Genomic DNA, 25,250 nt, shown 5'->3' on the forward strand with positions numbered 1-25,250 from the left:
TTAATCAAGATAGAGGCATTTCAGATCTTCTAAGCAAACATAGAGGGTATGGTTGACTTTTTCCTAAATAGAATGTTTGAATCCCTAGGTTTATTATCTCACTTGTACTCACTTTGCCTTTGTTGAAGAACTTGTTCTTCACAACTGTTTATGGAAGCAACTGAAATCCGCATTGCTTTTTAAAAATTCAGAATTGCTAATTAACTTTTTGAAGCTTTAATGACCATCCAGCCTGATTCTTCTCAAAAGAGTATTTGCATATACCCTAGAAAGCTTGACTCCTATATCCATAGGGTATAGAAGTCCTGAGATAAGAATGACATGACTCTCAAGGAGTTTTTTTCTAATGTTATTCCAATGGTTTGAAGGGAAAACAGCATTATATTAACACAAATAAATACATATGGGAACAGAAGTCAAACAATGTAGGAGATTTTAAGATAAAATAAGACAGAGAATATTATGCGTTCAGGGATGTTTTGCCTTATGCTCCAAGGCCCTTGGACTGATGCATTTCTTTTACTATTATGGAAAAGCTGAGCGAAACTGATTACAGCCAGCTGTGCTGCCACCAAATATAAACACACAAAATAAACACTGCCCATTGTGAGGGAAATGGTTGTCTTTACACAAGTGCATTTAAAAACAATACACAAGAGTATTTAAAATATCTTTTGATTTCTCCTCAGTCCTGCCAGGTTACCTACCTAAACACTTGACCACTTTTCTTCCAATCAAACTTGCATTAACCCACCTCACAATTCATTCACCCAAGATTCTCTCCCAAAGTGCTCTGGTCCAAAGTAATGTCTGTTTTTGGAACTCATAGCACCTACTGTCTATGCCATTTTTAAAAATAATTTCTTTTATAAGTAATATGTGCTTTGGAAAATAGAGAAGATACAGAAAATTATAAAGAATAGAAAAATTACCTGTAATAGCTTCCATCCATCTAATGGCTAGTATTCTTAGGCTTCATCACATACTTTACCGTTACAAGGTTATACATTGAAATGATATTGACTGTATAATATTAAATCTAATTTGGTATCCATCAAATGACAACCATTCATGTATCATTAAAAACCATATACAAACTTATATCCCAAGGTATTCAATATTTCATTTATGGTTACCTATTAGCACTATTGCATTCATTCACTTGCTCATTCTTCAAACATTAATCAATGTACCAATACTGTACCAATGTGTTTTCTTTACCACGCTAAATTGCTTATGAGTAAGGACCCCCTTTCAAATTTCTCCAATCTCTAAGTATAGACTTAATCAAATGAGAAGAGTACAGTAAATACTTGAGAATAAATTGATCAGAGTTTCATATATCCTCAACTTTTTTGAAATGTCCTTTTATATCAAGGTATATGTCAAATTGTGTACATTGACTATATCAACTTTTAATAAAATGGGAGGAACTCATTAATGAATTAGTTTCCAATCTCCTCCTAAGACTGGAATTTTTCCCAAAGAAGAAAGGTTGATCATGTGGTAGACCAGAAGTGAGTCACAGTCTGTACCTTGCTTAAGACGTGGGCACCCAAGCCAGGTACAAGGACAGAGAGGGTGATACAGGTAAAGAGGCAGATTCCAAAGACACCGCTGCAAGCTGAAGGACGTGAGAACGTTGAAAGATGATGCAGGTAACACATAATGTTGGGAAGCCTTGTGAGATAGAAAGAGAACAATGATGAGGCATCAGGTGGCAAGAATAACAGGGGTGTCAGCTGAGCTGATGAGCCTCAAGAGGGGTCTGTCCCCTGGCCTTAAGGAAGAGGAGAGGTTCCAGCAGGGCCAGGGAAGGGTCTGGACGTCTTAGACTATCCAACATCTTTTTTCAGTCTTGACTGTGTTAGGGAAGCAGGACATGCTCTCTGAGGCTGACCCTCCTCCAAACTGCCAGCTCCTGTTTACTTTCCCCTGCCATGACATGGCTCAGAAACAAGAGGCAGAAATTTTTTGTGCATTATGAGGAATCTATATTTCTGGAACAAGGCTTAACACTGAGAACACGCTTCTTTTGACAAAAAAGGCAATGAGGAAAGGTCAACTTATTCCTTAATCTCTCTCTTACCTACTCAGTGTCTCAATATTTTCTTGTGTCCTACCTAGCACCACTAAGGAGGGCATAAACACTTCTTCTAAACTCAGACTTATGTGTCATGCTAGTAATCATGATTTTAAGCAGTAAATTCGGGGGGGGGGGGGTGTTCACTTGTCACTCATGCTGTCACCTGAATAAAAATATCCTGTTATTTCAGTGCCCTTCCCTCCTGAGAAAGTACTCTCACGCTGGAGAACATCTTGAATTAAAGTGTTGTTGGAAAGGAGCTAATTCAACAGAGGAAGATGTGAAACTCGTAACTTCTTGGAAGTGACCTCACAGAGATACAAACATGTGCACCTGAAGATGCTGAAGTGCTCCCAGGAGCTGGTAAAGGCTCCCCTCCTCTCAGCTTGGATACTGTCACTCCATGTGCTCTTTCCTTGTGCGGGAAGCACATGTCATCTAGTTAGGGGAAAAGTCTGCACCAAGGCTATATAGACTCAATCACTTAAAAGAAGAAGGTGTCACTTAGGATTTCTGTTTACAAGTCTGTTCATCACCTTTCTTATTTTCAAATGCTCATGCTATAAAATGGGCTCGTAACAAGAATATCAAAATCCAGGATGAAGATATGAAAAACAAATAAGTCACGTACAATACTACTCAGTGATAACTGCTGTCAATATTTGATTCATTTTCTGCTAACCTTTCTTCATAGATGTTTATTTTTTTATACACAGGTCTTTCTTACTTTTTCTGTAGAGCAAAATCTCCTATTAGATCAGAGTAAAATCTAGCTAGATCAGTTTTTATGTTCTTTAGGGAAAGAAGTATTTTCTGTTGATTACAAAGGCAGTATGGGCAGCCTCGGTGGCTCAGCGGTGTAGTGCCGCCTTTAGCACAGGGTCTGATCCTGGAGACCTGGGATCCAACCCGCGTCGGGCTCCCTGCATGGAACCTGCTTATATCTCTGCCTCTCTCTCACTGTCTCTCATGAATGAATAAATAAAATCTTAAAAAAAAAAAAAAAAAGGCATTAAGTGAATCTGGGAGAGAGGTTTTCAGGAGAAACATTTTAAACAATGAGCTTTGGATATTTCCTAAGCTCTATTTCAAAATCAATTTGAACTATGTTCCATATAAAAAATACTATTTTAAATAAAAGAAGTTTCATTATAAAAGGAAGGGACTTAGTTGTGTGTAGACTCAGAACACATCAATAAATTAAGCAACCATGACTTTTAAGAATTGCAAAATTAACATACAAGTAAGTATAGAACTAAGTGGCCCTGGATTCCCACACTGGTTCACATACTTACAGATCAAAAATTTATTTAGTATGATATCATGGGTCGTGCTAATGATCTAGAGAATATCAGAGCCCTTCTGGATATTTAACAATAGGTTTGCATATGACTACTGCTAACCACTGTACAATTTGGGTTTAGGTGGCTTTTAGAGTCTAGTCTGTCACACTTACCTTGAAAACATACAGAATGAACTGCACATCAACTTGAAGTTTTCTTTAAAATCAGGAAGATAGAAAAAAACAGGAGCAGCAAAGTCAACTGACAAACTAGGAGGAAAAAATTACAACTTGTATCACAGACAAGCATAACTGGCATATTTGGAGAGTTAAAAGTTTAAAGGCCAACCCTCCCCACCCTACTTGCCTTAAATAGACAAAGGACATACCGCCAAGCCACCAAGAGAGAGGCAGGTCACCCATGAATATATGAAAAGATCCTCAATGGTTTTGCTTGTTGAAACTTAGGGAAATCTAGTAGGTCTTGAGTGTCTGAAGAAGTACACTTTAAAGGAGGGCTAGAAATTAACTGCTGGCAATTGGACTTTCTTAGAATTAAAATTCCCTATCACAAGAAAAAAATATAGGTTCCTCTTTCTTCCCAGAATGCAGTAGGTCAGTGAGTACTGTGATTAACTGGTATCTGATGCCTGGGAATTGAATTTAAAGAAATTCATGAGATTCTTTGGTCTGTGACATCAGTGATACATGGGAACTGCTGTATATACTAACACAGGCAAAATACTGAATTGCCTACTTTCATTTGTGTCGCTGAGCAATTCTGTTAGCCTCTGGCCTTCCATTTTTCATCTGAACGTAGGGCTGGACCAACTAGTCTCCAAAGCTATTATTACTGCTAACAATCTAACTTTTCTTCTAGTTTCCTTTTTGTATACTTTACACGTAAGTGTGACGTAATTTCAAGTCTATGCCGTTTAAATAAAATGTTCTGTGTCCACTTGTATAACAGGGAAGGAATAAAAGATTTTTTTTCTTTCTAAATCTATGCCGGTATATGGTTTGTAATGTGTTTACTTTTTGAAGCCTTTCAAAGCCAAGCGGAAACAAAATGTTCCTTCGGAGACAGGCCCTCCTTTCTGGACATGAATGTGTTCAGAATCCTGTGTAGGGTGAGGTTTACCATTGGAATGCTCTTGCTGGTAACAGCTGAGTATGGCCAACCGGCTGGCAGGTGTGTACCAGGTACAAATAGAGGCGGCACCACTTCAGGGCCAACATCAAAATGATGGCTTAAAATTATCCTGTGTTTAGTCATTCTTTTTCAGGTTTTCAGATACCTAATGTGTAATTCACCAGGACACTGAAAGCTCTGTCTCAGAGTACTCACAGGCTCATTCATGCTGCTACTGCCACCTCTGAGAAGCATGATGTAAACACGAATGTAGGAGGCCAAGTCTCATCCAACATTGTGATTTCTTTTACAGAAGTTGGCCTGTTTGATGACATCCCCACACATCTACCTCAGCCGTACTGCCATTCATAAAGGAGATCTAGCACATAGCTCAAAACCTGGTGTACACACAGGCATATCCTCCATGCTCTTTTTCACTCTGGCAGCGTGACAAAATCTTCAGGGGCAGTTGCAGGAAAACAGGAGCCTTTACTGCCCTACATCACTCAAAGCCTTGACTCGTTTATTTTTTTTAAAGACTTTATTTATGATGGTGGGGAACGTGCACGCACAAATCTGGGGGGCGGGGGGTGGGGGGAGAGGTAGAGGGAGACGGAGAAGCAGGCTCTGCACTGAGCAGGGCGCCTGATGTGGGCTTGATCCCAGGACCCTGGGATTATGACCTAAGCTGAAGGCAGATGCTTAATGGACCGAGCCGCCCAGGCGCCACCCCCAAAGCCTTGACTCTTGAGTTTTATTCCTGTCAAGGCTACAGGATGTTCATTGTCAACACTCGGTCTTTGAACTAAGTCACTAAAATGATCTCAAGGCTAAGAGACAGTACCTCCACTTCATATCATAGTTTGCTCTGCTTGATACAGGAGTGTTTTCTGTGTGTAGACAGTTGTAGTTCCCTCCTTTCCAGGCAAGCCCCACTTTGTTCCTAGTGTCTAAAATTATTAAAATCTCTCAGAACTTTCCCTGCATTTGTTTGGTAAATCCATGCTGGGGGAAATTGGCAGAGACACGTTAGATGCATCCGACAGCAACACCTGTTTATTTCATACTGTATTCAGAGGCATTTATTATGCACCTACGACAGACCTACAACTTTCTTAGCACTGGAGCTACAGAAGAAAACTCTATCCCTGTCTCATGGATATGAAAAAAAGTTTTCTTTTCCAGAAAAATAGGGAACAGGGCTCAGAACCTTTTGAGAGGAGCCTTAATTGATTCAAATGAAAATAAATCAATGTGAGAGTCTTCAATTATTTTTAGAATGGTTGATCAACCCCAGGTATATATTTTACTGATTGAAAGAAAGTTCCAGTAAAACCCCAATTCTTAAATGTAATCAAGCTTTTGTAACTAGGAAACCAAACAGCAGGTGTATTATCCCATCTTCTAATTTAGTCATGAGGAAAAAAAAAAAAAAAAAGAAAGAAACAAAAGCCAACCTCTAAAGTAGTAGAAATGGTTGGGAAAATGTTTTCATCTCACTGAAATGTAGTCTTTCTTCATTCCCCGCTTGATTTTCCACTGAGAGGCTGTTTCACCAGAAAAGGTCTCCCTCCTGCGGAGCAACTTTTTTTTTTTTTGGATTTTATTTATTTATTCATGAGAGACACAGAGAAGGAGGGCGGGAGGGAGGGAGCGAGCGAGCGAGCGAGCGACACAGGCAGAGGGAGGCGCAGGCTCCCCGAGGGCGCCCGACGCAGGGTCTCCGGGGTCTCCGGGGTCCCCGGGGTCACGCCCCGGGCTGCAGGCGGCGTCCACCGCCGGGCCCCGCCCCCCCGGGCGCCCCGCCCTTACCTTCTCCTCAGGGAAGCGCTCCCTTGCCGCGGGCAGGAGGCCGCCCTCCGCCGCCTCGACGACCCCGCTGCCTGGGCTCCGCGCTCTCCCCTCGGCGCGCCCTTCCGCCCCGGCCCCGGACGACGGCGGCGACGGCCCCGCCCGCTCCGCGGCCCTTCCCGCCCTTCCCGCCCTTCCCGAGCCCGGGCGGCGCGCTGGCCGAGCTCCCGAAGCCGCCGGGGGCCTCCGCTCGGCGCGCACACGGGGTCGCCGCGGGACGAGGCCCAGGGGCCCGGCGACCCGGGGGCGCGACGCCAGCACGCGCGCGCCGGCCGCGGAGGCCTCTGGGTCCCACGGCCCGGCCCCGCCCCCGGCCGCCCGCGGGCCCCGCCCCTTCCGCGAAGGCGAGCCGCTTCCGCCCAGGCCCGCCCACGCCCCGCCCAGGCTCCGCCCCGATCCCGCCGGGCCCCGCCCACTTTCCGCCCTGGGCACGCCCCTATCTCGCCCTGGCCACGCCCCGCCGTTGCGCACCTGCCGGGGGATAACCTGGGGTGGGGGGATTGTGGCGTGGGGTGCCAGTCCTCGGGGAGGAGTCCTCCCGGCCGGCTCGTAGGCTCCCGCTGGGCACCTGCAAGATGAAGGCGTCCCGCGCACCGCGCACCTGCTGTCCCTGCTGCCCGGAGAAGCGCTTTTCTTGGCGCTTGGTCGGGATCCTTTTGGTGGCCCCAGTGCTCCTGCTTTCTCTAAACTGTGGTAAGAGCCTGGAGAGGTTATGCCCTCTGGCCCTCAGCTGGAGCGGGTCCGGGGAGCTGGCCGGATGTACCCAGGGCCCTGGAGCTTTGCGTCCTTGACCTCCTGATCCTGATTTCACTATTGATCTGTTTGCACGCACACAAATACAAGCACAAACTGTTTTGCTCCCTGTTAGAACCCACACAGTGGCAGTCAAGACAAGGATGCTAAGACTGATTGACAATGGCAGACAAAACATACTGCTAGCGAATACATAACCCAAGAGAAGTGCTCTGGAGGAAAGGAGCTTGATTCTCCGATAGCATTTAACAAGGACTAGTTAAAGGCAGAGAAAATCTTTCACTAAAACTGGCCAAACTCTTCCTCTGTGGGATTCTGTACTTACTATTCCCTCAGACTTGCAATATTCTCCTCCCGCCCTTTGTATATAAGGCTCCTTCCTCTCATTCAAGCTCAATTGAGATGTCACATGTGACCCCCTCTCTGACCACCCTATCTCAGACACACACACTCCAGCTCAGATCCCTCCCTGATGGGGAGACACTCTTGCCAAACTGCTTGCTCTCCCCACTAGAATGCAGAGAGCTCTCCGTCTTGTCACACTTGTCATTCAAAATGCCCAGCTTTTTGCTCAGTATCAACAGTCTTGTATAACTTTTAAGTATCAGAAAATGAAATATAATATTCAGCTGAGGCTTATATAGAGTACCAGCGAAAGGTTCTTTAAAGACCCAGGTTTAGGGTGGCCTTTCTGTGGTGCCTAAGCTAAGGCGGGGCAGCTGATGTCAGAAAGGCTCTGTCTCTTACTGTTTATGTAGACTCTGCGGTGCCCACAATACTCTCCTCTTGCTTGTTACTGGTGGGTAGGGGCCAGTGGCAATAAAAAGAAAGCAAAAAGAAAAAGAAAAGTTTTTGAAAAGGATCAAGTTGAGGTTAGCCATGGAGCTAACAATGAAGGAGACCATGAATATTGTTTGGAGGAGAGGAAATACAATGAATAGGGTGACAATTGGAAGGTCACAGATACTTAGGAATGCGGAAAAGGAAGTTGCAGGTTCACAGGTAAAATCAGGATAGGTATGAAATTAGAGAAAGGCCCAAATGAGGCTTCATTATGTCGGGCAAGGAAGTAATGGGAATAGAGTACACATGTCCATTTTGAAGCAGCTCCCACGCCCAGAAGCAGGTTTGTAAGCAGACAGTGTTGTGCCTGGAGGCTCGCCATCTCCAAGGCACTCAGTTGCCAGCTGCGTGAGATCGCAGAAGGGAACATTTGTCCAGTTCGGGACCAGTCCTACTCTTCCAGAAGGAGTCTCTGCCTCGGTGGACAAAACCCACCATCTCCTGTTGTGAGTGGTGTCTTTAGGTCTTTCCTTTCTCTCTAATGAAGAAGCCAAGATCCCTAAGTGCTTGCTTACAGGGCAGTTTCTTGGTCTCCTTCCTCTGCAGATTATAAAGCAGAGAGATCAGTCCTTAACTGGCCAATTGCTAGGTTACCAGAATACTGGGAGATAGGCAACAGAAGAAATTACATGGCCAGATCTTTCTCCAGTGCGTGAAACTTAAAGATGATTATTTTCAATATTAGATGCATCTCAGTGTATTCTTCAGCATGGTGTTCTGTTTGACTGCGGTGGCCCTTTGATCACCAGATGTTTTGCCTAGCCCCTCCAAGGGACATCCTGTGCTTGGTGTTAGGGCTGCATGTGTGAATGGAGTCAGCCAGGGGGACTATTAAACACAAAAACTTGTGATAGTGACTGAAAGATCCATGCTGCGGACAGTCCAAGAGGAGGGGACTGGGCACTGCCTCCCGGGGAAGTGGAAAATGCTTGCTAGAGGAGCAGCTGACTGGGTTCAGTGTTAAGAAGTCAGGGGTTGAGCAGGAGCCACAGCTGAGCAGGAAGGAAGGGTGTTCAGAGCAGAGGGAGCAGTGTGATTGATCAGAGGCTTGGACATATGACATGGCTGGGGCATTCGATGACTGCAGAGCTACCCGGTGTGGCAGCAGGAGGACAAGGGAGGCAAGAGAGAGCCCGAGGACTAGATCACAGAGCCAAACACTGTGAAGAGCAACAGGATAGTCAGCAATGAACAATCACCATCATTAAAATTCAGACATGACGTTATTATCTGTTCTTTCAGGGCACCTTGAGCCGTTTTGTTTGACTTAACACATAGCGAATCGAAACCAGGGTTGCTTTAATTTTTCCAGACTCAGTAGAAGACCATGTCTTGAGGACTACATCGCTAAGTGTGTTGGTGGAAGCACGGGAGGGTTTCAGATGAGTGTGGTGGGAAGCACTGTTGCCTAGTTGCTGGGGATGTTGTCTTGGACAAATTACTTAAGCTGCTGTGCCTTAGTTTGCTCATCTTACAGAGGGGGAAATAGTATCCTATTCATAGGATGAGTATGAAGTTAGTTAAATTGCCCTTAAAATAATGGTACACAGGTAGTGCTGAAGGTTCGCTATTGCTAAAATTATAATATGACCACTGTTGTTTTAAGAAAGAAGATGTAGAATCTTTGGTTACCGTACTTGGGGGAAAAAATCCCCATTATTTGGAGTTCTCCTTTGATAATGTTAAATACTGTTTGTAATAATAGCAGAAATGGATATTGAGTCCATGATAAAACAAGAAAACATAAATATTTTGACATGAGGGAAATCAAATACTCTGATAAAGGGAAAGAGCTGTCATTCAACCAATGAAAAAGTTTGAGGAGAGGCATAAAACAACAAAGACAAAAATGATGATTTGGTGATTTCTCTGGAAGACATTGGCTGAGCAGAAAAGAATTTGAGTTTTTGTCTAAGAAGATCTGCTAACTGCACTCATTCAGCTGTGGCGCTGGGCATTACACGTGCAGTGATATGTCATACGTGGTCCTCAGAAGGTAACAGTCTCAGAGGGAGTACAAACAATAACGACTTAGGCTATGAGGCATTCTGTGGAAGAAGTAAATGGAACATCGTGAGGACACGTCAGCTAGTTTTTTGATAAGAGATGTCAAGAGCCACAAGAAGTGGCATGTCACTGAAACTGAAAGATGAGTGGGGTGGGAGGAATGTGGGATCTCTGGTCAAAGCTGAAGTTAAATGATGCAGGGAGATCTGGAGTGTTGATGTAGTTTAGGCAATTGAATGGACACTGTAAGGAATCGAATAGGGCTTGAGAATATTATGCAAGAGTGAGCAGAGCCCTGATAGGGACAGGCTTTACAAGACAGCTAGCCATGATAAGTAAGGAGCCCTTAGGCATTGTCATGAGGGCATTAGGGAAGTCATCAAAAGGTATCTGACTTGGAAGAGTTTTGGTCACTGTCATATCAATGTGACTCTGGCATCAATGTGAAACATGAAATGAATGAAAGGTGGCAAGGTAGGTAAGGGGGCCTGTTCAGAAACGCTGATAGCACTCTAGAGAAGAAATGGCAGTGGTGTGAACTTGAAGCAAAGGTAGAATTAGAGCGGTAGATCAGACATTCGAGCTGTGAAGACCATCTGTTATGTTTGCTGAGCATGTGTGAAAACTATCTATCTTGTTTGCTGGGCAAGGGGTCACACTCTGGTTTCATTATGTTATTTGAGAGAGCATGACATTTTCCAAGTGGAGCATGTGTGGCTAGAACCAAACCCAATTCCTGGTACACAGCAAAGCCATTTACAGAGACATCTGTAAGGATGTCTTACATCCTTACAGGAAAGTTTGAGAGGCAATCAATGGAGGAGACAGGAGAGTAAGCCTGAAATTATCCTCTCCAAAGGGGGAGAGAACAAATTTTGTTTTGTTTTGTTTTTAATAATCATAGGGGTTAGGTTATATACATGTTGATGAAAATGGCAGGGTCTTATCCATGAGGTAGATGGAGCATGTACCTTAGTGACATATACGCATACATCCCATGTTCCCTTTGAAGTGGATGCTCAGCATCAGAAGGAGGCAAAATTTAGCCCCTGACCTCAGGAAATTATCTTAGGACAGGAGCAGAGGCTATGGTCCTGTGCTGAAAGCCTGTATAACCTGCTTTGGGTCTTAGACTCCTTATATCTGGTAAAGAATGCACAACCTTGCTTATTCATGGAATAGAGCCATATCCGCTTACCTTGATTCCAGGCTTCTGCAGAGACAGCTCATCAGTTTGTTGATAGGTCTGAAAAGATACAATATCTGATTAGGGAGACATAGTTCTATGTTAAAAAAAAATGGGGGGGGGAGATATAACTTTCTGGTAGTATTAACCTCATTAACCTTATGGGGTATAGTTTCAGGGAGGCAATTGAATATGGACTAATCACTTGTTACTCTAATATTTCTGAAGCCTCCACTGGGTACAGAGTGCAGTAGAAAAAGATGACCTATGATCTCTGACCTCTAGGAACTTGCCTTCTGTGAGGAGACTGAGCCCAAAGTAACAAATTATCGTTGTTTTTTTCAGACTATGGAATAGTCATTGGAGCAGAGTGCTATGGCCTACAGAAGGCTTCTTAGAGGCAAGGCGAGTTTTGAAATGAATTTAGGAAAAAAATGGGGAAGGTTGCATACCTATATATATTTTTAAGACTATAAACATTGGGGTTTTTTTTTGTCTCTTCAATCTATCATTGCAAGAAAATTCAACTTATTCCCCATCAAATAAAAAGCTATTAGGCTGTTATTTAAGGCAAGGGACATCCTCCACGACTCCCACCACCTGGGTAAAAGCATCTAAGAATTAATAAAATCTTGCCAAGGGTCTTTCCATTTATGCTGTATTACCTACCTACTGCCAGACCACAGTCCTTGGCTGGTGAATGAAGTAAATACTTACATATTTTTAAAAAATACATAAAATAAAACATTAACATTTTCTCATTTTCTTATTATCTTATCCTTAGATGCCTGTGGTGAACCACCAAAATATGACTCTATGACGCTGAAGAGTATCCTTAAAAACTATTATGCAGTTGGGGAGAAAATATTTTATAAGTGTAATCCAGGGTACTACATTACGTTTCCTGTCTCGACTTATTGTGAGAAGAATCACTCATGGTTCCCTATCCCAGAAGGTTGTTCAAGTAAGTGAACAAAAAAGTGTGTGTGTGTGTGTGTGTGTGTGTGTGTTTGCTTTCTCTGGAGACTTTTATAAATTTTATAGCAAGATTTTTTCTCATGTGAAAATTGGTTTCAGATAGCAGTACTCTTTCCAGTATTTGAGAAATCCGTAGGGGATCTTTTTCTTGGTGATTGTTTATCTGGTTAAATGTGAATTTTAAGTTTGTGCACCAGTTAGTTATAGAGAATAATATTGCATTAATTGCAGAGAGTAGTGCAAAATTTTGATTTTGATTTAAATCTGTTTTGAAATCAGTGTTAAAAAAAAACAAATTTTAAAATTTTTATTTTAGAGAAAGAATGTAATTATCCAAGACTCAAAAATGGTGAATTCATTTTCCCAAATTTCACCTCGGGATTTAATGATCAAGTTCACTTTCATTGTGATGAGGGGTAAGTTGCTCCTTAGAGGAAATAAGGTAAATGTTACTAATTCCATTTTTTTGTTTTGTTTCTCAAGCTTTCCCAGAAAGTGGATTTTATTTGCTTTCTATGTGACAAGTCACACTTATTGCCATACAACCCTTGGGCTTTTTATAGAGACTGAAAAGATGCCTAAGTAATTCAGAGAAATTTATATTGAAGGAAAGCAAAATTGTCTAATACTTACTATATCTAATAATAAGTTTATTGTAAGCATCAAAATGTAGTAATCACAGCAATTTAATTATTGACAAAGTGCACCCTATTTAAAATGCCAACTCTCACATTTGAAGGAAGACTCACAGAAATACTGTCTTCATTTCCTTACTTGTATTGTCTGGTTATTCTGTGCATTACTGTGAACTGGGTACTAAAGTCTCCAACTAGCAGGAACGACTATTATGTAGAAATGTGTATCTCTTTATTCAATTCTGTCAGTTTTTGCCTCATATGTTTTGATGGTCTGTCATCAGGTGGCATAAATGTTTACAGCTGTTAAGTCTTCTCACTGTGTGAACCCTTTATTAATATATAATGTATTTTGCCTCTTGTAATATCTTGATTTAAAGTCTATTTGGTCTGATATAAAAGTATAGTCAACCTTACTCTCTTTTGATTACTATTTGCTGAAATATCTTCTTTAGTTCATTTACTTTCAACCTGTTTTTGTCTTTGGATCTTAAGCAAGTATATAGTTGGGTCATGTGTTTTCATCCATTCTACCAATCTCTGTCTTTTTTAAAAATTTTATTTATTTATTTATTCATGCGATATATATATAGAGAGAGAGGCAGAGACACAGGCAGAGAGAGAAGCAGGCTCCATGCAGAGAGCCCGACATGGGACTCAATTCCAGGTCCCCAGGATCACACCCCAAGCCAAAAGCAGACGCTCAACCACTGAGCCCCCAGGTGTCCCTCCTCTTGTGTATATTCTATGACTGTTTTCTATGTGGTTATCTTGGGGATTATATTTAACATCCTGAAATTATAACACTCTAATTTGAATTTGTAGCAGTTTAATTTCATAACATACAAAAACTCTGCTCCTTTATAACTCCATCCCCACTCCATTTGGTTGTTTATTACACAAAGTTACATCTTTATACATCGTGTGTCCCAAAACATAAACTAATAGTTCTTTAAATTAGTCCTTTAAGTTCTGTAGAAAGCAAGATTTGGAGTTAAAAACTGAAGTTACAGTAATACTGTTTTATATTTCTTTTTTTTTCTTTCAATGTATCAGTCTTAAGTTATAAAGAAAACAAAAAATTGCAATCATAAGCCATTGTTACAATAATATAAACTGTTATAATTGCTCATGTATTTACCTTTAGTGAGATATTTATTTCTCCATATGGCTCAATATACTTTCTCATATCTTTTCACTTCATCTTGCAGGACTCCCTTGAGCATTTCTTATTGCTTGCAGGGGATATGTAGTGGTCACTAACTCTTTCAGCTTTTGTTTATTTATAAAGTCTTAGTTTTCTCTTCACTTTTGAAAGATAGCTTTGCTAAATAGATGATTATTGGTTGATGGTTTTTTTTCTTCTTGCACTTTTTTGAGTATACTCTCCCAGTGTCTTCTGGCCTCCAAAGCTTCTGATAAGAAATCTGTTGATATTATTATTGAGGATCCCCCCTTGTTTGATGATGACTCTCTTCTCTCTTCCTACTTTTGAGATTCTCTCTTTGTTCAATGTTTTGGTTTTTAATGTCTGGCTCCTGAGAGGGGAAAAAGTGAAAAATGAAGTGAGGAACAAAGAGCACTGGATGTTTAAATGCCCTGGAAGTCACTTCAGACAGTTAGAAAGGGACTTACGAGAGTCAGGGTAGGTATGATGAGAGTGGCTGCCCACTTCTTTGACTGTTTCTCTGTGATTAGAAGCAGAATTCAATGATAACAGCACGGATCCTCAATGTCTGGAGGACAGGGTCCCTTTTGCCCCTCCCCCCCTTACTCCTAAAACTGCTTCTAAGCTGCTCCAGGAACAAATACACAGCTGCCTGCAGTGGGTTGGAGATGCGTACCTGACACTGTGTTAAGATGATAGTGACTGAAATCAATGCAATTCACCTGTCCAAGTCTTTCCTTAGAAATTACAAGCCATTAACAGACTCTGGAGTTCCAAAATAACTCCATCAGGCAGATTCTGTCCTTGCAGTTGTTGTCTGGTTGGGGAAATAGATTCTTAGTACTTCCTACTCTGCCATTTTACCAGAATCCTCTCCTAAATACCATTGTGTAGAAAAAAGGCAACTGGATCAATATATAAACAGTTTCACCAACTATTTTTTTACCTTGACCAAGTAAAAATATTGGAACATCTAGTTGGTAGTTATATAGAGAGAGCTCGTTAAGCAGTTTGAGGGGTACCAAACACTTAAGACATATTCTCTTCTCAAAGAAGTTGTAGCCTTGTTAAGAAACACAGTATATACAGAGAGGTGTCAAAGCAAAATAATAAATGAGAAGTAGCGAATAAATGGAATTATTCATGATTACTACAGTAGGAGTCTAGCAGGAGAAGAGAGTATACCATGAACTTAAAACCCAAGAGAAAATTTCATTGAGTAAGATTCCTGAGCTAGACCCAGAAAAATATTCTTACCTACAAAATATTAACAAGAGCTAAAATTTAGCTAGCACTCACTATGTGTCAGGTGCTAGTCTAATTTAATCATTTAAACAGTCCCATGAAGTATGCAGTGTTATCCCCTTTTCATAAATGAGGACGCTGAGTAATAGGACCATTTAGGGACTTGCTTGAGCTCAAATACAAAGTGATTCATGGAGCTGGGGCTCAGATCCAGACAGGCAAGCTCTAGGGCCTAATCTCTCTACTTGGTTGTTGATTTTACTGAGAAGAATGGTGTGAACATAAGCATAGAAATGAATGTGTAGTGTGATCGCTAGAGATAGCAAAGAGACCAGACTGACAGGTATATGGCAGATTTATTTAGACATCTTTGCTTTTGGTCAATGAGTACTCAAAATGTAGAAACTCTAATTAATTGTAGATATGGTTAGCACTTTCACTATATAATGTTATTTAAGAAACTTCTCCCTCAAACTATTGTTGTGTAGTAAAGCAACAGTATTAAAATTTTCATTTTTATGTGCATCTTGTTAACTAACAGAGAAAATATAAAGTTTTTCTTTTCTCAGTTATCACTTAGAAGGAGAAGCAATTTTGACTTGCAACCTTCAAGGAGATGAGGTGTATTGGAGTGATGAATTCCCACAATGTGAAAGTAAGTAAATTTTCATTTTAGAATTTAGATCTGCAAGCCTCAATCTTTTAGGCCTCAGATCCCCTTTAAGCTTTTAAGTTGACAAAGATCCCAAAGAGCTTTTCTTTATGTGGGCTGTGTTTATTGATATTCATCATATTGGAATAAAAAAATGAGAAGTTTTAAAAATTATCATTCATTCATGTTTAGGAATAGTAAGCTCAATACATGTTAACATATGCAACACATTTTTATGAAAAATAAATCTTCCATAGCAAATACTGAAAGTAGTCCCATTGTTTTACATTTTTGCAAATCTCTTGAATATCTGGCTTAAAGAAGGATATCTGAATTCAGTCTCTTGTGAAATCACACAATTTGTAGCCTTGGAAAATTTCATGGTTATGTTCATAAGGATGAAAGTGAAGAAAGACAATATCTTGGTATTATTGTGAATCACTCATTTAGCAAATGGGTATATATATATGTATATATATATGTTAAATACAAATTGATGTATTTAAATATTTCAAGAATTTCTCAGCTATCAGTAAATTTTATTTTTAATTACAAGCATATTAATTTAGCATATTTATTAATTATTTAATAAATTTAGCATATTTAATTTTCTCATTAAATTTTCAGTACCTTTAATAATGACTAAAACAAAACTTAGCATGGCCTTATAAAGTAATAATAAGTATTTTATGTAGGTATTCAAGAAAATGAACTTTGTTTTAAAAATTCATTTGTGTATGGTTTGAATTTGGGAATAATACATTTTCTCATAGAAACCTAAATAGATATTAGATTCACAGCTAGCCTATAGAAATTATGTTAATGAATTACTGAAGGTAGCTCATAGGACTTTATAAGGCTCTCTTAACACCTTTCCTTTATTTCTTCTCTTAATTTCCTTTATAAGAGATTTACTGTCAACCACCTGCAAAAATAAAAAATGGAAAACACACCAATAGCCACAGAACTATTTTTGAATATAATGAATTAATTACTTTTAGTTGTAATCGTTTAAAAGGATCAGATCAATATTCCCTTGTTGGAGAAAGAGAACTTACTTGTATTGAGAAAAACAAGTGGAGTAGTCGCCCTCCTCAGTGTAAAGGTAATGATATTTCCATTTATTTCTTTCTTCATTTGTAAATTGTAAATTTGGAAACATTTTGTAAATAGTTTTATCTGTAAGTAAACAAAATAGTCATCTGTGCCTCCTCCTGGTAAATTGACTTCCAATGTAGGTTAATACAGGTCGAGTGAAATCAGTTCCAATTATAGAGTTTCCTGCTCCTCATCTCAAATGTTCTCAGCATTCTAGTTCACATGGTGGACTGTGTATATGCATGAGTTGGGAATTTTTTTGCTTGAAGGAACCCAAAAATTCAACACATACTGGGTTAAAAATAAGAAAATTTTTTTCTTATAAGATATGAGAGTTCTGGCTACAGAGTAAATTGTAAAAGAGTAACCATCTCACTGCCAAGAGATAAGCTCTGGACAAAACATATTTTAAAAACAATGTTTAAGGGATCCCTGGGTGGCGCAGTGGTTTAGCGCCTGCCTTTGGCCCAGGACGCGATCCTGGAGACCCGAGATTGAGTCCCACGTCGGGCTCCCGGTGCAGGAGCCTGCTTCTCCCTTTGCCTGTGTCTCTGCCTCTCTCTCTCTCTCACTGTGTGCCTATCATCAATAAATAAAAATTAAAAAAATAAATAAATAAAAACCATGTTTAAGACACTGGAGAGTGATCGAAATCAAGGAGGCACTAGAGGGATTTTACTCTTGGAAGAAAGGAACCACTGAATAACAGCAAAATATTTATTCTTTTCAAGTGCACATGGAACATTCTGTAAAACGAGCAAGATAATTTTTAACAAATTTCAAAAAACTGAAATTTTTCAGAATACATTTGTTTATTGCAATGGAATGAAGGTAGAAATCAAGACAGATAACCCAGAAAATCTTCAAATATTTGATAATTATGCAAGACACTTCTTTTTTTACTTTTTATTTTTATTTTTTTTTGCAAGACACTTCTAAGCAACCTATGAATCAAAGAAGAATTCATAAGAGAATTTAGAAAGTGTTTTGAATTGAATAAATATGAAAACATGGCATATCAAAATTTGTTACAACAAAAACATTGCTTTGAGGAAAATTCATAACATGAAATAGTTATGATAGAAAAAAAGAAGTCTTAATAATCTGTGCTTCTAAAAAGAAGAGCAGATTAAACTCAAAACAAAGAGACAGAGGGACACCTGGGTGGCTCAATGGTTGAGTATCTACCTTTGGCTCAGGTTATGATCAGGGTCCTGGGATCGATTCCTGCATCAGGCTCCCTGCAGGGAGCCTGCTTTCCCTCTACCTATGTCTCTGCCTCTCTCTCTCTGTGACTTTCATGAATAAATAAATAAAATCTTTAAAAAGCAAACAAACAAGGAGACAGAAGGAGATAATATCAATAGAAATAAGTCAATGAAATTGAAAAGAGAAAATTAATGAAACCAACACCTGGTTCTTGGAGATAATAAGATATGTAACGATGTAGCCAGACTGAAAGAAAAAGAGAGGATACTTTATCAGTATCAAGAATGAAAAAGAGGACAACACTAAATATCCTACAGATGTTTAAGGGATAATAGGGGAATATTATGAAAACAACTGTGCCTATAAATTTGACAACGTATATATGAAATAGGCAAATTCCTTGGAAGATACAAAATACCAACCAAAGCTCACTCAGATATACATAACCTGAATAGTCATCATCTTTTTTTTTTAAGTAAACTCTGTGCCCAATGTGGGGCTTGAATTCACAACCCCACGATCAACAGTCACATACTTTACCCACTAATCCAGCCAGGCACCCCTGAATAGTCTTATATCTATTAAAGAAATAGAATGTTTAGTTAAATACCTTCCCACAATGAGAACTGCAGGCCCAGATGGCCTCCATAGAAAGTTCTAACAAACATTTCAGAAATAAAAAATAGTATGTCTATGCAAACTCTTCAAGACATATAAGAAAAGAGAATACTTCTCAACTCCTTTCATGAGAACAGCATTATCCTTATGACAAAACCAGACAAAAACTTTGCAAGAAAATTACAAACAATATCTTTAATGAACACAGAATCAAAACTTCTCGACATAATATTGACAAAGCAAATCCTGCCTTATATAACAATAATAATACATCATAGCAGAGTAATATTTATTTCATAAATGCAAGAATTCAAATGTAAAAATTAATCAGTGTAATTTACTAGATCAAGACACTGGATAAGAAAAAAATGTGACTTTCTTAATAGATGTTTAAAAAAAGCACTTGACAGAATTGATCTTTTTTGGGATAAAATTTCTCAACAAGCTAGGAATGGAAAGGAAGCAACTATCTCATCATAAAAGGCATCAACAAATCTCAGAGCTAACGTTATACTTAATTCCCTAAGTGTAAATAAGACTAATTTTCCCCAAGGTAGGAAAAAGAGGAGGAAGTCCATTCTCACCACTCTATCCAGCATTGTATGGGATGTCCTAGCTACTACAAGGCAAGAGAGAGAATTAGGCATACGTGTTGGAAAATAAGAAAGTAAGTCTCTGTTTCCTTATGACTTGATTATGTAGAAGATTCCAAGGACCTAAGTTTTAACAAGGTTGCAAAATATAAGATCAACGTACAGAAGACAGTTATATGTCTGTATAATAGCAATAAACCATTAGAAATATAAATTTTAAGAAGTATTTACAGTAGCTCCAAAACATAAAATACTTGAGTATAAATCTAACAATATATATGTAATATTTTAATGCTAAAATATACTAAACACTACTAAAGGAAATTAAACCTTAATAAATGAAGGGATATACATTAGTTATGGTTTAGAAGATTCAATATAATAGTTCTCTGTAATTTATCTAAATTCAGCAAAATCCCAATAAAAATCCCAGCAGAACTTTTTGTATAAACCAAACTGACTCTACAATTTATATGGAAAGACAAAATAACTAGAATAGTGAAAACAATTTTGACAAAAATTAGTGGATTCACTCTACCTGATATTAAAACTATATAAAGGATACTTAAGGCATATAATCAAGACAATGTGGTATAGGTGAAAGCATAGCTATATAGAACAATGGCATAGAATACTGAATCCAGAACTAGATGCTTGTCAATATATCCAGTTGATTTTCTTCAGGTGTACAGGTGTACAAACAATTCAGTGGAAAAACGATGTTTTCAACAAATGGTATAGCACAATTAGAGATACATGTGCCAAAAAAAAAAAAAAAAAAGGAACCTTGAAACCTTGACTAATGTTAGCACCATAATCCAACAGTTACTCAAAATGGATCATAGAGATCCAGTAAGTCCACTACTGGTTATTTACCCAAAGAAAATGAAAAAGAAAAAAAAATTTGAAAAGATATATGCACTCCTGTTTACTACAGTATTATTTACAATAATCAAGATATGGAAGCAACCTAAGTGTCTATCAATAGGTGAATCACTAAAGATGTGATGCACACACACATACACACACACAGAGGAATTTTACATAGCCATAACAAAGGATGACACTTTGCCATTTGTGAAAACATGAATAGGCCTGGAGGATACTGTGCTAAGTGAAATAAGTCAGACTGAAACAAATAAATATCATATGATTTCACTCATATGTGGAATCTAAGAAACAAAACAAATGAAGAAACAAACAAAACTAATTCAGACCCATAAATACAGAAAATATGGTTGCCAAAGGAAAGAGAGGTAGAAGATGAACAAAATGGGTGAAAGGGAGTGATAGATACAAACTTCCCATTATAGAATAAATAAGTCATGGAAATAAAAGGTGCAGCATAGAGAATGTACTCAGTGATATTGTGTGGTAACAAGTGGTGACCACACTTGTGGTGAGCATAGCATAACATATAGAGTTGGTGAACACCTGAAACTAAGATAACGTGTGTCAACTATATTCAAATTTTTAAAATTAAAAGTAAATAAAATTTAGAGGAAAAATGGATCATAGACTACATGTAAAACCTAAAACTGTACAATTTTGGCAAGAAAACATATAAAATATTTGTGACCTAACCAAAGACTTCTTAAATACCACCCATAAAGCATGATCTTTGAAAGAAAAAAAATTAAAAAAAAAGAAAGAAAATTGCATGTTCTAAACTCAAAACTTCTGGTCTACAAAAGAACTGTTAAAATAATGGGTAAAAAGTGAGCAGTAGACTGGGAGAAAATATTTGCAAAGCACCTATCTGATAATGGACTTTTATCTATGATACATAAAAAATTCTCAAGCTCGATAATTAGAAAACAAACTAGTTTTTAAAAACAAACAAAGTATTTGAGTAGACCTAGTTCAATAAACATGATATATGGACGGCAAAAAAGTATGTGACAAGTTTCTCAATATAATTAGTAATTTAAGAAATGTATTTTAAAACCAAAAAAAGATACCACTAAACATCTATTAGGATGACTGAAATCAAAAACAAATAACTTACCATATGATTCATCAATCAAAATAAAATAAAATCATACTCACATAGGAACCTGTGTGAGAATATTCAGCTGCTTTAGTTATAATCACCCCAAACTGGGAACAACCCACTTGTCCTTCAACTGGTGAGTGAATAAACAACCGCGGTACATCCACACAATGGAATACTCCTCAGCAATAGAAAGGAGTGTGCTCTAATCCATGCAGCAACGGGAATGAATCTCTAATGCATGATGCTAAGTGAAACAAGCCATACTCAGGGGCAGTGGTCCCATTATGACATTCTGGAAAAGCAACTGTGTAGAGATAGAAAACAGATCAGTGTTTGGCTGGTTGGTGAAGGGGGTTGTGGAGGTGGGGAGGGTTGATTACAAAGGGGCATGAGGAAATGTTGGGGGGTAATGGAACTCTTCTGTGTCTTTACTGTGGTGATTGCATGATTATTTGCGTTTGTCAGACCTAATACGGCTGTACACTTAAAAGGGTGAGTTTTACTGTATGTAAACTGTGTCTAGCAAACATAAGGAAAACCATTAGTGCAGTTAACAGCAGTGTAGCGCGACAGGGAAAAGATCGGTGAACCTGACGTCAGGAGAATATGATTGGAAATGAATGCTTAGAAAGAGAGAGACTTACAGATCCGTGGAAGGGGAGCAGGAAGTCAACATACGTGCTGTTGGTGCTTCAGAAAGAGAGGAGAAAGAGCAGTATGGAGGTGATTTGAATAAATATTGGCCCCAAATTACCCACATTTGTCCCAAAACAATAACCTCACAGAACCAAGGAAGTCTGACCCCAGCAGGATAAACACATTGTTCTAATTTACCAAGAAACCCCCACTGAACTAAACACATCATGGTAGAACTAAAAGGTTAAAGGCAAAGCAGCCAGGAAGAGGGGAGAATAAACACATGTCACAGTGTCCTCCCCCAAGTAAGAGTGACAGCTGACTCGTGCTGAGGAACAGTGGAGACTGGAAGACAGTATCTGCTAGCATGCTGGAAAAACCCCAAAACGCGTAATCTAGAATTCTCCGTCAAGGAGAAATCTTTCAAGACTGAAGGTGATGAAATGAAACCTTCTGAGATAAACCCATGCCAAGGAAATTTGTCATGAGCCGACCTGCACCATGGGAATTGCTACAGGAAGTTCCTCAGGCAGAAGGGGAATGAGAGCTGATGGAAAGTCAGAACCCTGGGGAACAGAGGAAGAGCAGTCCTCTGGTTGAAAAGGCTATCCTCTTTCTGGCCCTTGTCTGTTGGTCAGATTGAACGTCCTAGGATGTTCTGTTGTAGTCCCTGCCCCAACCCTGTGGTGTTGGTTTTTGGTTCCAAATTCTGCCAAGCCCCTTAGTAGATCCTGAGAGCGATCTATCAGGTCATGACCAGTAGTTTACTTGGTAAGAAGCAGAGTAGAATGGGAAATTGAGCAGAGTCCACTGGCATGAGGCTAACTTGTATTTCAGGCCTGCGTGCTCACATACTGGTGTACAGGGTAAAATGTGCCATTTGATCTCTAGGCTGCAGGCCAAGATGTTTGGAAAATGCTGCCCTAAGTCCACTGGCCTTTCCATTTCTTGCAAATCCGTTTGTGTATGTTGTTGCTTCCTGAGAACGACCTTTCTGCATATGTGTGCATGACTACCTGCTTTTCGACTTTTAAGTTTGAGCTCAAGTATTCCTTTCTCAGAAGAGTATGTGTTTCCTGCTTTCCTGGGAAAGCAGGGTACTGCAGTCAGTGTCAGCATGACCTTTAAAAAAATCCCTAGAGCAAACGATGACCAAAAGTTGCTCTTGAACTTACCCCAAATGTGTATGTGGCGGTCAGACATTTCTCAAAACTTGTCACTAATGGGAAAAAATGTAGGAAAGCCAATAAACTATAATGTGAGTCTTCTCTAGGAGGAAAATAGTTACTAGATTTTTCTAAATCCATTTCCCTGGAGTTAAAATGTACATATATATACCAGGTTCTTACGTAGTTTTTTTCCCTTTTAATTAACATCTTACCTTTCATTCCTTGTATTTTTCTTCACACTGGGAATTATTATTTTGCACAATTTTTTCTGATCCTGTGCTAAAGTAGCTTTCCATTAATTCTAGAGTTTCTCTATTTTTCAGTGGTCAAATGTGACTATCCAGTAATTGAACATGGAAGACTGATATCAGGAATCAAAGAAAAATATTACTACCAAGCAATGGTTCTACTTGAATGCCTCCCAGGCTTCTATCTTAATGGCAGCAACAGAGTGTTCTGTGGTGAGAATAGTACTTGGGATCCTAAAATACCAAAATGTATTAAAGGTACAAATGTCTTTTTCCATCTTTTTGTTTTAGTTTTTATTTCTTTGACATTATATATCAGTGATACTGAATCACTTAGAAAAGGAAATTTTAGTATTTAACTCTGTCTTGTATTTATTTCCATGACAGAGACATGACATAATTTCTATGTTGTGATTCTGTATATTTTCATAGGGTCTTAAGTCTTAACATGTCAGGTATATAAATTTCTCCTGTATAGTATTTTTTTAAGATTTTATTTATTTATTTGACGGAAGGAGAGAGAGAGGGAGAGCACAAGCAGGGGGAGCGGCAGGCAAAGGGAGAGGGAGAAGTAGGCTCCCTGATGAGCAAGGAGCCGGATATGGAGCTCTATTCCAGGACCCTGGGATCACGACCTGAGCTGAAAGCAGATGCTTAACCGAGTGAGCCACCCAGGTGCCCCTGGTGTAGTATTTTTATGTATAAGAATGCATAGCAGCCACTTTTAGAGTGAATTGAAACATGAAAATTTTTACATTTATAGGTCAACAATAAAATGTATAATTCATATAAATGAAATGAAAGCAGTAATTCCCAAGTTGTTGGTTCTACATCATTGTGTTTTTCAGTACCAACTTCTCCCAATGTAAAGCCTCTAATTTTTTTTAAGATTGTATTTATTTATTCATGATAGAGAGAGAGAGAGAGAGGCAGAGACACAGACAGAGAGAGAAGCAGGCTCCATGCAGGGAGCCTGATGCGGAACTCGATCCCGGGACTCCAGGATCGTACCCTGGGCCAAAGGCAGGCGCCAAACCACTGAGCCACCCAGGGATCCCCATAAAGCCTCTAATTTTGAGTCATTCAGATTAGTACTTTCCTGCTTATGTTTTACAAAAATCCTTTACATTCATGTGATTTACACTCATTCATCATTTTTAGTGATGAAAGGATGAAGGATATGTGTATAGTCATTTTAGTTGTTATATCTAATTATTCTAAAATTATTTGGTGTAGTCTGCAGATATAAACAGGTGTGTAAAGCTGGGCAAGTTACATAAAGTGCAAATGGGATGCATTTAGCACTTAGCACAGTACCTGGCATATAGGAAGCTCCTAAAGGTAGCTTATATGACTTACAGGATCACTCGAATTAATATTAGTGAAGAAGGCCTATAGCTTCTGTTTTTTAACATGCATGTTTTCTGTGTCATTGCATTTGCTGTTTTATTCCTTTTAAAAGTGATGTAATCTGTTAGCTCCTTCAGGGTATCTTCCTGGTCCAGGACTATGTCTCAATTGCTGGACTGCAATCAGCTTAGTTTTTGTTTTTTTATGTAGCACGGTATATTTTTTTTAAGATTTTATTTTATTTGAGAGAGAGAGAAAGAGAGCACACAAGCATAGAGAGGGGCAGAGAGAGAGGGAGAAGGAGATTCCCCCCTAAGCAGGGAGCCTGATGTGGGGCTCATTCCCAGGACCCGGGATCATGACCTAAGCCGAAGGCAGACAGACGCTTAACCCACTGAGCCACCCAGGTGTCCTATGTAGCACAATTTAAACTGGGAAATTTCTGTTGTCTCCAGAATAAGACCTGTATGTTTTCCTCCAGCCCCATCCCTTCCTGCTTCATACAATTATTCTTT

General features: G+C 39.3%; 2 protein-coding genes across 5 annotated transcripts in view; both read left to right on the top strand.

The window, feature by feature from the left end:
- LOC490269 (complement receptor type 2) overlaps positions 1–4,374 on the top strand; it is a 101,899-nt gene extending 97,525 nt beyond the window's left edge. The window contains 1 exon segment of the mRNA XM_038542030.1: positions 2,277–4,374. Within this exon segment, the coding sequence (XP_038397958.1) occupies positions 2,277–2,292 (16 nt within the window). The 3' untranslated portion in view covers positions 2,293–4,374.
- A 2,486-nt stretch (positions 4,375–6,860) lies between these two features.
- Positions 6,861–25,250, top strand: part of LOC102156626 (membrane cofactor protein-like) — a 30,053-nt gene continuing 11,663 nt past the window's right edge. For 2 of the 4 annotated variants that reach the window (XM_038542027.1, XM_038542028.1), the window contains exons 1-6: positions 6,862–7,044; positions 11,925–12,104; positions 12,435–12,534; positions 15,736–15,821; positions 16,726–16,923; positions 23,461–23,643. In XM_038542027.1, coding sequence (XP_038397955.1) covers positions 6,927–7,044; positions 11,925–12,104; positions 12,435–12,534; positions 15,736–15,821; positions 16,726–16,923; positions 23,461–23,643 — 865 coding nt within the window. In that variant the 5' untranslated portion in view covers positions 6,862–6,926. Of the gene's footprint in view, positions 7,045–7,971; positions 8,107–11,924; positions 12,105–12,434; positions 12,535–15,735; positions 15,822–16,725; positions 16,924–23,460; positions 23,644–25,250 lie in introns of those variants that run through there. The other 2 variants (XM_038542026.1, XM_038542029.1) reach the window with 2 other exon arrangements.

This window comes from Canis lupus, chromosome 7 (genome assembly GCF_011100685.1).
Source record: "Canis lupus familiaris isolate Mischka breed German Shepherd chromosome 7, alternate assembly UU_Cfam_GSD_1.0, whole genome shotgun sequence".
Lineage (NCBI taxonomy): Eukaryota > Metazoa > Chordata > Mammalia > Carnivora > Canidae > Canis > Canis lupus.